Here is a 15,038-nt window from a genome sequence, read left to right as displayed (position 1 = left end):
GCCGTTGAAAGCAGACTCTTGCTCCAGAGAAGCTAAGAGAGGACAAATACCCCAAGTGCAACTAAGACTGACATTTTTGAGGAACTGCAGCCTAGAGAGGAACATCCTGGGAGAAAGCCATTTTGAATTCAGAACTTTGGAGCAGACGCCAGCCACGTGCTTCCCTAGCTAACAGAAGTTTTCTGGACACCATTGGCCATCCTCCAGTGAAGATACCTGATTGCTGATGTGTTACCTTGGACACTTTATGACCTTAAGACTGTAACTGTGTAAACAAATAAACCCCCTTTTATAAAAGCCAATCCATCTCTGGTGTTTTGCATTCCTGTAGCATTAGCAAACTAGAAAAGACTCCTTCTAGAAACTACATTTTCCAGCCTCCTTGCAGCTAGGTGTGGGGATATGTCACTAAGTTTTGGTCAACAGAGAGACAGAGCCATGCTTCTTAGAATGAAAACTATACCTAACATCTTCTCTTGTCTCCATTACTTCTGATTAGAATTTTACATGTTAATGGCAAGCCAACTTTGACCATGTAGATACGTATATCCTAGGGGACAGTTTAATAACAAAATAGAAGGAATATAGTTCTGAGACAACTGCATGAAGCAGTCACCCTAATCCCCTGGAGTACCAACCAGTTTGGACTTCTATATAATAAAAGCAAATAAATTAAGTCACTGTTATTAGATCCATAATAAAACAGCCAATCCAATAACACTATTAGCTAGAGAAATACACTAGATAGAAATTATTGTTGTGGGATTATTTCTAACCTCAACAAATATTCCCCACAAATCAAAATGAATAACTTCTCTAACTAATATAAAGGTTTATTATATAGCTACTGTAAGGATGGTATTGACAGAGATATAGATCATATTAATGGAACACAAGACCCAGAAAAAGACCCACACAAGTATGTTCAACTGATTGTCATTGAAGGCACAAAAACAAATTCAATGGAGGAAGGACAGCCTTTTCAATAAATGGTGCTGGAGACAATTAGAAATGCATACACAAAAACAAAACAAAACCAAATAAACAAACAAAAAAAACCCACCTCTACCTAAATTTCACACCATAAATAAAAATTAAGTCAAAACAGATATAAAACAAAATGTGATAACTTTTACAAAATAAAACAAAAAATCCAATTAGAAAATGGGCAAAAGACATGAATAAATGGCAAGTACACATAAGAAAAGATGTTCAACATCATTAACCACTGTGGGAATGCTAATTAAAACTGGCATGGGGCTGTAGATTGTTGATGAAAACTATCCACCTATCAGAATGATTAAAATAAAAAAAAATGGTGACAACACCAAATGCTGGGGAGGATGTGAAGATACTGAATCACTCATGCATTGCAGGTGAGAATGTAAAATGGTATGGCTATTCCAGAAAACAGTTTAACTGTTTCTTTAAAAACTAGACATGTAACTACCACACAATCCAGCAACTGGATACCTAGACATTCATCCTAGAGAAATGAAAACTTATATTCACACAAAAACCTGTACATGAAAATTCATAGCAACTTTATTTGTAATAGCCAAAAACTGCAATCAGTCAGATGTCCTTCAACATGTGAATAAACATACTGCAGTATATCTATACCATGGAATGCTACTCAGCAGTAAAAAGAAATGAACTATGGATACATGCAACAATTTGGGTGAATATCCAAAGAATTACGCTGAGCAAAAATAAAAGCCAATCCCAAAAGGTTGCATACTGCATGATTCCATTCATGTAACATTTTTGAAATGACAAAATTTTATAAATGGAAGACTTATTAGTGGTTTCCAGGGGTTAGTGATGGAGTGGGGGAAGGGTTGGGTATGGGAGGGATGTGGGTGTGGTTATAAAAGGGCAGCGTGAGGGATCCTTATGATGTTGGAACTGTTTAGATTCTCAACTATGGTGGTGGACACATAAACCTACCCAGGTAATAAAATTGTATAGACCTTAATACACATACACACACACACACAAATGAGTACACATGAAACAGGGGAAATCTGAATTTAAAAAAAAATTAATAACATATGCCAACACTGATTTTTAGTATGAAAATAATAAGTTATTAAACTTCCCTACAAAATCTTCCAATAATTTCTCATCACATTTAGAATAAAATCCAAATATCTTGGCCCCTAAGGCCTGAGGCAGTATGATGTATGTCTGCCTCTCTAACTTATCAACCTTCATTATACTCCATCTATACCAGCCTTGCTTTGGTTCCTAGAACTTGCCAAAATCATTCCTACCTTGAGGTTTTTGCTCTTGCCTATCCAAAACCCTTTTCCACTGTTGTTTACATGGCTCGCTCCTTTACATAATTCAGGAGTCAGCTTATATATAAACTCTTCAGAGATGACTTTCCTGACCTCCCTAACTAAAACTGCTGTCCTCTCCTCATATCTCTAGCAATCCTCCCCATCCTTTAAAATTTTTTTCTCATAGCACTTATCAATGCTGAAAATTACATCATATTTATTTACTTGTTTACATTTGGATATAAGTTCCCCCACTAGGAGATAAGGGCAGAAGCTTTAGTATGCTTTGTTTGCCATACTATCCCAACACTTAGAGATGTGTCTGGAACTGAGTGGGCATTCAAGTAAAATATAATAAATGAATGTACGAACATGTCAAGCACTTACTATGCACCAGGCACTGTGCTAAAGTGCTTTTATGTGCAGTATCTCATTTAGTCTTCACAACAACTTTTGGAAGTAGATAATATTAGTGTATCACTTAGGATAACAGTTAAGTTGCTATGACAAAAGTCAAAATAATAGAATCTTTTAAAAAAAGAAAACCAACCCTTGTCTCGCTTTCATATAACAATCTGAGTTGAAGACATCCAGGCCTGACATGGCACCACCAAAGTTCTTTCTACCTTGTAGCTCAAACATCATATAGCTTTCATGTCAGGGTCTAAAATGTCAGTTCCCACTCCTACCATTACCTCTGTATTCCAGCCAGAAGGAAAGGGAAAAGAGAAAAAGTACAGCATTCTCTTTTCCTTTGAAATCATAGCCCAAAAATTCACACAGTTCTTCTCCCATCACAGTCGCCATAACCTAGTCATATGACTACACCTGGGATGTGTATGCAGTCTTTATTTCCATTACTATAGAAATTTATATTATTTTAAAGGAGAATGGATATTGGGGAGACAATCAGCATGGAGGATCAGAGACGTTAATTAAATTTCCCAAGGGCAATAAGAATTGGAAGTAAGAATTCAAACTATAGCCTGACCCCAGAAGCTGAGTTAACTAATATCCTATACTTTGTTCATTATGCTATTCTACTCTACTCACGAGTTGCTTTATTGCATAAAAGAAATTAGTATTATATAAAACTGTGATAACCATATCTTTACACCACTGAAAAATTTAAAGTTGTAGAGCAAATCTTATTTAGCAGTACTACCTAAGTTTTCTTGAATGTTAAATTTTTATGTTTAAAGCCCATTTTCATGTCTGGTTCCTTGAAATCCATTAAGGTAAAAAATGGATCATACTTCACAAGTATAAACCAGAAAGAACAGTGAAAAGGTGTGACAATAAAATACTGGGAAATACTAACAAATGAAGTACCTATGCAAATACTTTCCAACTCGACCTCTCCTGTAACTTCCACACCCAAGTTTATTCTTTAACAAATGAATGCATAAAAGTCCTTACAGATAGGCAAAATATACCAAAACAGAAAAAGTTAGCAAAATCAAACAAATTGGCAATGGATTCAAAATTAAGCCAAAAACAAACCTGGTTTTAGCCTGCTATATGGTTCATATTCATGTTCCAAGGCACAAACAATCATTTTCAAAATCCTATGTACTGCACTGCTATCCAAGCGAAAATCTAGAGAACCTATCACAAGGTGTTTGGTAGACTTCTCCCGAACTGCTCCCAAATCTTCACTTTTGCCTATAGAAAAGTCTTGTTGATTTGAAGAACCTAGAAGAAGAGTTTCTATTAATATTTTAAGCACCAATCAAATATACCAAGTATATATTTTAATGTTAGTCTTCTCTAATCTTTTTAGCTGGTTTAATTGGTTTAATTGGTTTAATGCCCTGAAACCAATTATCAGTGAACTGGATACATTAATATCCCTATTAATCTGTATTTTTCTCTATTCAGATAAGATTTTGACAAAAAAAAAATTGATTCTGAAAACAATTATTCCTGTCACCTACTTAATATTACAAGAAATACTATAAAATCAAAATGGTCATTCTTAGAAAATTATTCTCTAACACCGAACTGGCTTATATCCAACAATTCTGTACACAATACTATTATGCGGACTGGGAAGGGACACTTTAGAGAAAGTTGCATTTTGTACTAATATTCTTAGAAGTCCAATGAAAATTAGGTTGTTTAAAATTATATGTTCACTGGGTACTCTAAGAGTTTTATAATGAACCTTTTCCAGAATAAAATTATTATGCCCATGCTCGATTCCTCATCTGCCCATATACTATGAGGAACCAAAGGCAGTTTTCTAAAGAAAATCTTGGTTCTACCCAAAGGTATTTCTTTCTCCTTATCTAACATGTATACTTCTTATATTAGAGACTGGTTTTAGTACATAAATCCATTATTATAAGTGATACCATATGGTAATATTAAATGCTGAAGTCATTTTGCTTATTCAAACAAAAAGAGGAAGTAAGAATTTTCAGCATTTAATTATTTTTAGAACCTAGAAAGACCTAATTAAACACAAAATTCATAATCCATCTCCTCACAGATACCAAATGTGTAAGATATAGTGAACAAGAAGAAATGCACCAGCTTAAAATGGCAACTACAACACTGCAAAAATTTGCAAAGATCTTAAAACAACAGACTTCTGAGTTGCACTTCCATATATCTAATTGGCTAATGAACAACTATCTCTACATCTCAATGTACCTCAAAACTTCTCATCGTTGCCTCCAAAAATCTTGTTTTCTTGTTGTATTCTCTGTCTTCCTAAATGATTATCAATATCTACCAAGTAACTCAAGACCAAATTCTGGTAAACTATTTAAATTTTACTTTTAAATAAAACAATGGGAAGTCAGAGAGGATTTTAAGCAGGGGATTAAACCAATCTGACTGCAATATTTATTATAGCAGAGCAAGAATGAAAGGAAGCAAGAAGACCAGTAAGAAAGGTATTAGAATCTGGAGATGGTGGTAGATTGGATGAGAGTGATTAACAGTGGAGTTGGGAAGAAGTGGATGGATTCAAGATAGATGTGGGAGGTAAAAGTTGACAAAATTTGCTGATGGATTGGATGTTATAAGAGGGAGAGAAGATGCCACAATAATTCCTGGGTTTCTTCCGGCTCAAGCAACTAGAAGATACTAGTACAATTTCCAAGAAGAGGAAGATTGAAGATAGAGGAGAGATGGTAGACAGTAGGTGGTCTTAGGGACATTAATAATTCAATACTGGAAAAATTAACTTTTGAGATATTTGTGAGACACACAAGTAGAAATGTCAAGTATGCATTGGGTATTTAATCCTGAACCTTAAAGAAGAGGCTTTGATTATAAATACAAATATGGGTATCAACAACATATGGACAATACTAAAATACATGGAAAAAAATGAGATTACTTCAGGAGGGAGATTAGAGAAAGGATTGAATCCAAGGATTAAGCAATGAAAACACCAACATTCCCAAATTCATTATAAAAGAAGGCAGAAAATTACTGCTCTTTCCATCTGTCCTTATCTATTAAATTTACTAATCTTTCAAGACCAGCTACTCTGTGAAGTGTTCAGCCCCACAGACAAAAGTAGTCACTTTTATTACCTAGACCTCTCACAGCTCTCTATTTACACTAGTTGTACTTAACATGCTATATTATAATCATTCACTTAAATGCCTAAACACTCCCTATTGTTTTCTTGAGATTTTGATCTTTGCATTTACAGTACTCAATTCCTAGCATATAGAAATCAGCTTTAAAAATATAAAATATTAACAAATAAACTGTGGACCTATTTCGCTAACTTTTCAATATGCAAAAAAAACTGAAACAATAAGTACAAAATCATACTGATATTTATGTATCTATAAAATATCAAATGGTTAAGTTCTTAAAATATTTGCTCGCTAACAATAAAATAAGAATAATATAAAAATAAAACACATCAAAAAATAAAAGATGATTTTTCCACAGTCTCAAAATATTTATTTGTATCTTTTCTGCTCAAAACAAAATCCCTTTTCAAAAAAAAAAGTTCTACATAAATTCAAAATGTATTTAATACAGAAAAAGGAAATGTTTATTCTTTTTGACAATTTAATATAATATGAAATTTGATGTATCAAAATTTTAATCTTTGGTATATATGAGATCTAATACTAGTTGTTTATATAAAATTGTCTTTTTAATCAGCTATACAAAGAAAGGATTTTAAAAAGCCAATCATCTAAGAAACTTCTACTATGACATTAAAATTAAACCATTCCCAAAAGTACCAAAAGGTAAATATGATGTAACAGAGTATCACAAATCAAGGATCATTAATTCTGAAAAAACCTTTGTTTCTGATGTTCAAGGAAAGGCAAACATAAAGGAAAGAGACTATACCTTTGCCAATGGTGTTCTCCACTGTATACAGGTAATCCATGTAAAAAGCCCCAAACCTCTGCATTCCAGCTATTTCGGTGTATATCTCCTGCCAACAAAGCAAAGCAAACAGAACAAACATATAAGGAGAGAATTTTGAATTGAAAACCTGACAGGTCAAGAATCAGACACATATCCTTATACAGAATGTGTATCAACTCAAAAGGATTTATCAAAACAAAGAAACAGAACTTAACCAAAGAATCCACTTCTAAGAAAGGTAATATTACCTCTATTACAGACCACATAAAAGGACATCCATAATTCTACCAGACATTTTAACCACTTTTTTTTGGGGGGGAGGGGGGCATGGGAGTCTGAGAAGATAAGAGCTAAAGCATTCAGGATAGTGTATTGATGGAAGTGTTGGGAAAGAGGAAGGAGGAAGCATTATTTCCTGGGGACTCATGAAAGAGTATTTTCTATGGACCACTTTTTCAATAATGTCTGGTTAATGAATACCTATAATGGAATAAATAGCACACTCTTGACTTTATCACCATCACAAAACTGTCAAATAACATATACTCTCAGAGTTAATCCGTGAATATATCACTATACTTACATGAAACAGTTCGAACTCTCAAAACACACCAAAATATTTAAAATGTATGGTAATTATGTAAGTTAACATTAAATTCTTTACTTTCAACTTTGAAAGTACATTTTAATGAAAAGGGTTAAGATGCAATTATTTATTCTATTATATTAATCTTTAGGTAACTTTTTTGGTATTTTAAAATTTATTCCATGAAAAGGTACATGAATAAAATCTTACATAAAAATTTAAACAATACTAAAAAGTATACAAAGTAAAAAGTGAAATTCTTCATCTCTTCCCATCAGAAATAACCAACACCCCAGAAATAACCAGTATTAACAGAAACAGTTCCATGTGTTTCCTATATGACTATTTTAACAGTAGGGCATGGTCAAACAAATTGTTGTTACATACTATATAAAGGTAGAGACTCTTGGTGTAGTCCTCAAGTCTTTCTACCAGTTAAAGCTGAACAAAAATATTCTAAATGTTTTAATAAATAATTAGCATTCAGAAGATATTATTTGAGAGAAAAAATGGCAATCACAAGTTTTCACACAATGCATCCACTCAAACACAATCCAGAATTTGGCTCAAATGTATATTCTCTGACCTTATGATGAGCTGCATCCAAGATAAATTCTGCACAAGTACCATTATTTTCTGGGCTCCGGTAATCAAATAATGAATTCGTAAGGTATGTCAAACCTTTTGTACTCAAATTTTCACCACAGATGAAGAAACAGGCTTCCTGAAAACAAATACAAAATTTTTAAACAGAAGGAAAAATCATTATACCATTAAAGAAAATAAAACCTTAGTTTTATAACAACACGTTCAGTAGTCAATAGAAATCAGTACAACTTGAGGTCCTGTAAAAAACAATACTGTCTCTATTTTCATTGCCTACTTTGGCAAAGAACATTTTAACAAACCAAAAAGGAACTCCAACTGGCTGCTACAAACAAGAAAGAAGAAATACTTATGAATTATAAAGTGTTTGGAAATACTGTCCAGGTGTTAAGTGCTACCAACTTCCTATATTCCCCCGAGATCTATAATTTCTTGCAGGGGGAATGCACAGGAAGAGAAGAAAACTCCTCTCTCATGCCAGAGAAATATGTAATCTAACAGATTTTATATGTTAAATACTTCAATAAGCACTTACATATCCCTACATCCTGTTAAAAAAAAAAAAGGAGGGGGAAGATTTTGACTTACTGTTTCACTTCTATTCATATTCTCTTCAAAATCTTTAACACCCATAATTCCTTTAAGGCACATAGCACGGCAGCCTACAAAACCAATCTGGCAATCAAAGAAAGGCTCTCCCATCATAAGGGCCTATAAGAGAAAAGGAAATATATTAGAACTAAGAACTCGAATTTCAAAAAATCTTACAAGCTTTCCTAGTAGAATTAGTCAAAACATCTTTAGGACAATGGCTTTTCCAAATTTACTCTCTTTAGACCACAAGATCTATTAAAACAAAAAATGTCTTAATTTTCTCTCTACCCTCAAACTTTTGTATCCTCAGGGACTGGCACTTCATGATCATTAATACATACATCCACATCCAAATATACATACAGGAAGGTGCATACAAGTTAAGTGAAAAAACAAAAGAATAAATGAATGTTGCGTATTACAGAAAAATCTCTATTAAAGGAACAATTATTTCAACCAATATACTGACCACTAAAATAGGAATATAAAACTACAAATATAAATATGTTAAAATATACTACATGTGATAAACAAAACTATATTTAATAAATATTAATTTGTAAGGGACATTCAAAAGATTTTTAAAATATATGTTAAATGGTGAAAGATTACCTCAACTGTGGTTCCTTCTTGCTCCCAACACAATACTTCTCTAGACTTTACTTTCTGAGGGCTGTAATAACTACTCTCAGCTTGCATTTCAGTGAGCTAAAAAACAATATAATAAGCATTATTAAGTAAGTAAAAATTAGCATTAAATGGTAATAAATACATTATGATGAATGGATGAAAACAAGGCCAATTTTAAGTCTGAAGAAATTTAATTAAGGAAGAAAACAGGTACAACAAAAAGCTGTAACATTACATGCACTCTAAAGATTGAATACAGTAGTCTAAGCTCATTTAGAGAGTTCAAATACCAACTTATTTTATTTAGCTCCCTTTTCTTCACAGTATTACTTTAAAAGGTAAAAGCTGTGTAGCTATAACAGTCTCACAGTAATAAAATAGTTCATACATTCTGTCTAAAATTTACAAATAACTTCAATTCATTTTATATTCACTAATACATTCAACTATGTTCAATTCAGTCATTTCCAAACTTATCCCTATTTCAAATAAAAAAATAAAATACCTTGAGAAGGAACACAAATAGATTCAACAGTTTTGTTACCATCTAGATCTTATGAAGGAGGTAAGATCATGGTTATTCATTTTTAAAGCATGTCTCATAATTCACACAGACTCATTTAGTAATGTAACAAATACTTATTGAGTGCCTACCAGACAACAAATGCTGATCTAGATGCTGACAAAAGAAAAAATATCCCTACTCTCATGAAGCTTACAAAGATATTATTTGCATACAGCAAAAATTAGATGATTTAAATTTTTTTTAAAAGGAACTTTGCTAAATGTAATATGGTATCCTGTTCAGATTCTGGAACAGAAAAAGGACATTATGAAATTCAATTACAGCCTGGAATTTAGGTAACAGTAATGCATCAACATTGGCTTTTTACTTTTGACAAACCTACTGTAGTAACATAAGGAGTTAACAATAGGGGAAGCTGGATGAGGTGTATATATAAACTATTTGTACTAACTTTGAAACTTTTCTGTAAATCTAAAATTGTTCCAAAATTAAAAATTTATTTAAAAAAAGAAGATACTTTACCTATGTTTACCAGTGATTTAGTGACCCTTATCTTTATGAAGTAAATACATTCTTCAAACTTAAAGCAAAGTCAAAGCTCACATTTTTAAAATATATATTTAATTTAAGCCAAATAAAAATTATTGAACTGGAAATTTACTATTTTAAGCACGATACCTCGTTATGCTGAGAATCAACTATTCTAATTTTTATAAAAGAGTTTCTAAGATTTTTCATATAAGACCTTATCTTTAATGCCTGTAGTACAGGGATACACAATATTGCTGTTTTAAATTACAATTCTGAATTATAAATGTTTAAGCAAAATTGAATTTTGTAAACTTAATCGGTCTTCAGCTGTCTACAATTACTGCAGAGAAAAATCAACTAATTGATTAAAAGAACTCAAACATTACAAGTACAATTTTCAACATTATTAGAAAAATGCTACATTTAATTTGGCATGATTTTTACTGGACTGATATCAACTGTTCAGAATGCTAATAGAAACATGACCTTATATTTTCTGACCAAAATATGAACCACAAATTAATTCCATACAATTTTCAAATGCAAGCTTAACAATGAATTCTAATGCTTAGTTCCTAAATATCAACATATTTCCCTTAGAGAAACATAAATGTTTCAAATTTTTTAGAAGATACATAAACTAATGACAACTATTGCCAAAAAAATCTATAAAAGTTTTGTACAAAACTCCTATTCTGACTAACTCAGTTTAATAGAATTCTTCTCATCAATGAAGCAACTAGAAACATACTGGAATAATTTCAAATTTAAAAGTAAACAAGAAAAAATTACCAGAAAAGATAGTGTACTTTACTAAGAAATCCTTAATTTTCCTCACAAACTTTGGTTACCAATAAGTACAATATTGTAATCAGTTGAAACTAGCAATATATCTAACAATAGTTGTCAACAATTGGCTTTTATTCTATTTCTAAAGGATTATATTGTTTTATCATTTCTTAATTTTTTCAGAGAATTTCAATTTCAATAGAGTGCAATTTTAATTAGATAAGTGAATGAATATCAGTTATAAAATATGAGTGAATTTGAATTACAAAAATAATTTTTCAGAATTCAAAAATAATGGAGTTAAAATAACACACCAAATGCATGCATTCTTATCATAATTGCCCCATGCTTTATAACCAAAAAAGACTTTTAAAACAATCAAGCAGTGAGACATAAACTTATGTTGAAATGTATGCTCTATATGCTTTCAGCTTTCATCAGCTAGAAAACAACATTGAATAATTCTAACTAGAAAAATATTTACAGACTATTTAACTTAAAATACATTTTTATTTATCATCTGTTATAGTTACAAATTGTATAAACATTACTACTGATTTAAAATTTTCATTTCAGGCAGTTAACAAACAACACAAGCTAAATTTAAAACACCATGAAGGAAGGAACTTAATTTTTCTTTTTTACTGTAATACCTCCAGAATCTAACATTTTGCCTGTAATTGTATCTGCAATATTACTTCACAGCGTGGACACATGGGTCTATCTCCTTCAGAACATTGCCTCCATGAAAGAATAAACTCACAAAGACAAATAAAACTGGAGAGGGAACAAAAACTGAAAGAGGAGACCATAAAGTTTTGGAAAATGGAAGCAGATGTGGAGATGAGTGGATGGACGGATGGATGGAGGGACGGACGCACGGACAGAAGGATGAACAGATGCATTTATTCAACAAATATTTATTGAATGTCTACTATGTACCACACAGTCACTGGAGACATACCTAAACTTTAAGAAATTACCATTTATTGAGTTTTGGCATAATATCACAGAAGACTATCTGAAAAGGCTATTAAAATACTCTTCCGATGTTCAACTAAGTATCTTTTGAGGCCAGACATTGTTCAAGACTTCAACCAAAACAATATTCACAACAAACTGAATGCAGAACCAGATATGAGAACCTAGCTGTCTTCCATTTAGCCAGCCACTAAAAAGATTTGCAAAACTATAAAACAGTGCCATGTCTCTCATTATACTTTTTCTGTTTTGGAAAATATAGTTATTTGACTATAATATGTTATTTATGTTAACATGTAAAGGGTTTATTACTGTTATTTTAATAAAATTAATAAATACATATTTTTAAGTTTTTAAAAATTTCTAAAATGATAAATATGAATAGATATAGCCAAAGAAACAAAAACTCTTTGGAGTCATCAAAAATTTTTAAGAATACAAAGGGGACCTGCCTGGGGTCCTGGCATCAAAAAGTTCGCTTCTGTCTAGGGTTGCTATCAAGGTAATGAGAAATGACTGTATCCTAGAGGTACAGCTGATAAGATATGCAGACTGATTAGATGTGGTAGGAGAAGGAAAGATAAGTATTAAACTTGAGAACTAAGAGGATAATTTTGCAGTTTAATGACCTATAAAACAACAGGGGAGAAGCAGGATTACAGAGAAAAAGAGTTCTGGTTTTGGATATGCTAAATAACTATTAGATATGCAAGTGAAGATATAAAATAGACAGGTGACTTCTGAAGCTCATTGGAAGGTGAAGAGTGGCAGCAGAAATTTTACACCCTATTAGCATCTATGTGGTGAACAAATTTTATCATCTTGGGAGAGTGTAGCTAGAAAGATGAGAGGGCCAAAGACCAAGCCCTGTATGCTAACTTTTAAAGGTCAGTCAGAACAGAAGGAATCAAAGAAGACTAAAAAAAATCACCCAGGAAGTAGAAAGAAAACTGGTCATAAAATTTTTAAACAAAGAGGAAATGTTTATTCAATGAGCAACTTCACCTCTAGGCATATATCCTAGAGAAACTCTTGTACCTGTCTATAAGGAGATCTGTACCAGAATGCTTTATAGCAACATTGATCAAAACATGGCAAAAATATGGAACAGACTGTTTGACCCATCACCTCTCCTTGTTGCAGTCATTAATCAATCCCCAAGTCACTTCCCCCATCTTCTGAAGATTTAAGTCTTGGATTCTCTCCTACACTACTGTCGTAATTCTTGATGATTTCAATATCCACAGAGATGATCCTTCCAAAAATCTAGTCTCTCAGTTTCTTGTTCTCCTCTCCTGCAGTGATCCTGTCTTCCACTTTATCTTATCCACTCATCATTCACCTTTACTCAAGCAGCTAAATATAATCAGGGAAAAAACATACAATAAAATTGATCAGTCCCTCTTCAAATTCATGATCATTGACGTCACAAGGGTCCTTAGTGTCCCTAGGATATATATCCCAAGACCACTTACTCTCTCATTCTACACAACATGACTATTTCATAACTCTCCTCTTTCCTTAAACTTCTACCACCCTCCCACATCCTGCTCTCAGTAAATGACCTACTTTCCTATTCCACCTTGAAGATAGAAATAATCAGAAGAGAGCTTCCAAAAGCTTCTACCACCATAACAACCCATCTACTTAGACAAGTGCTGAATCATCCTACATTCTCTCCTGCCATTATGAATTAATTACCTGGTATACCATCAAAGGACATCAGACTCTCCAATTCTATAAAAGTGACAATACATTTCATCTACTTTAGTAGGACACACTCCAGCAATTCTCCCCCTTTCATCTACATCAATTTTATCCTCTCCACCAGATTATACATATCATCAAACAAGAATGCTATAATTACTTACATCTTTGAAAAAAACCTTTAGACCTCCCTTCCCCAACCAGCTTTCTCCCATTTCTATACACCCTTTTTATAATACTCCTTGAAAGAGTTTTCTATATTCTTCGTCACCAATTACTCTCCCATTTGCTTTAATCCACACCAACTAAGATTCCATTCCTGTCACATCATGGCTTTGGTCAAGATCATCAATTATTCCCACATTGTCAAATTCAATGTTCCATTCTCACAAATGACCCACTCCCTCCTCTTTAAAACACTTAAGACATATAACTCCCAAGTCAGATACTGTCCTGGTTTTCTACCTACATCACCGGTCACTTATCCCCAGTTTCCCTTGCAGGTTCATCCTCATTTTTCCAAGTAATTAACATCACAGTGCCCCAGAGCTTAGTCCTAAAACTTCTCCTTTTTTCTATCTACAATGACTCCACTATTAATAAAATGATGACTCTTAAATTTATATCCGCAGATCAAACTTCTTATCCAAACTCGAGTCATATATACAACTGCCTACTAGATAGCTTTAATTGAATAGATAGTAGGTATCCCAAACTTGTCCAAAACTAATCTCCTGATCTTCACTTTAATCCCAATCCTCTCAGTCCTCTTCATCTCAGGAAATCAGAATTCAATCCCTCCCATTACTCAGGAGCCATCCTCTTTATTTCAGTGATAACCCAATGAAATCTATCAGTAACTCCAATGGTTTAACCTTCTAAACACATCCAAAATCCAAAATCCACTCACTTTTCACCACATCCATTAGCTATCACCCTAGTCTAAGGCATCATCATCTCTTGCTTGAAAACTGCAACCCTATTTGTCTGATCTCCTCACTTATGCTTTTGTGTCCCAATAATCTATTCTCAATACAGCAACCAGTATAATCCAGTTTGAAACCTATGTCACATATCATATAACTCTTCTGCTAAAAATTGTCTAATAACTTCCTATGTTCTTCAGAATAAAAGATAGAGTCCCTAAATGACCTACAAGGTTCTACAACTTATGGACCATCATCTTACCCCACTACCTCTTGATCTGACTTCATAATACTTTGTTCCAGCCCCACTGGCCTTGTTGTTTCTTGAACTTTCAGAGCCTTTACATTTACTATTCTTAGAATGCTCAGTCCATATACCTGCAAGGCTTCCTCTTTCATAGGTCTTTACTTAAATAGCCCCTTCACTGTAAAGCCTTCCCTGGTCATCCAATTTTAAACTGCATAATCCCTACTGTCCAATGATAGCACTCACTATTCCTCTTCCTTGTTTATTTTTTTTA

The 15,038-nt window shown here is 32.9% G+C and overlaps 1 protein-coding gene across 12 annotated transcripts in view; it reads right to left on the bottom strand.

Moving 5' to 3' along the window:
* The window catches only part of VPS13B (vacuolar protein sorting 13 homolog B), a 1,017,676-nt gene that overhangs the window by 881,333 nt on the left and 121,305 nt on the right, over positions 1-15,038 (bottom strand). For all 12 annotated transcript variants that reach the window (XR_005211694.1, XR_005211695.1, XR_005211696.1 and 9 more), the window contains 5 exons: positions 9,040-9,135; positions 8,422-8,544; positions 7,814-7,951; positions 6,621-6,708; positions 3,789-3,980 (listed from right to left, as the gene is read on the bottom strand). Coding sequence is in view for 8 of the 12 variants with exons in the window: in XM_037803400.1 (XP_037659328.1) it covers positions 3,789-3,980; positions 6,621-6,708; positions 7,814-7,951; positions 8,422-8,544; positions 9,040-9,135 (637 nt within the window). In the remaining 4 variants the exon portion in view is untranslated. The remainder of the gene's footprint in view (positions 1-3,788; positions 3,981-6,620; positions 6,709-7,813; positions 7,952-8,421; positions 8,545-9,039; positions 9,136-15,038) is intronic.

Source organism: Choloepus didactylus, chromosome 14, assembly GCF_015220235.1.
Source record: "Choloepus didactylus isolate mChoDid1 chromosome 14, mChoDid1.pri, whole genome shotgun sequence".
NCBI classification, from domain to species: Eukaryota; Metazoa; Chordata; class Mammalia; order Pilosa; family Megalonychidae; genus Choloepus; species Choloepus didactylus.
This window is presented reverse-complemented; position numbering and strand designations above follow the sequence as displayed.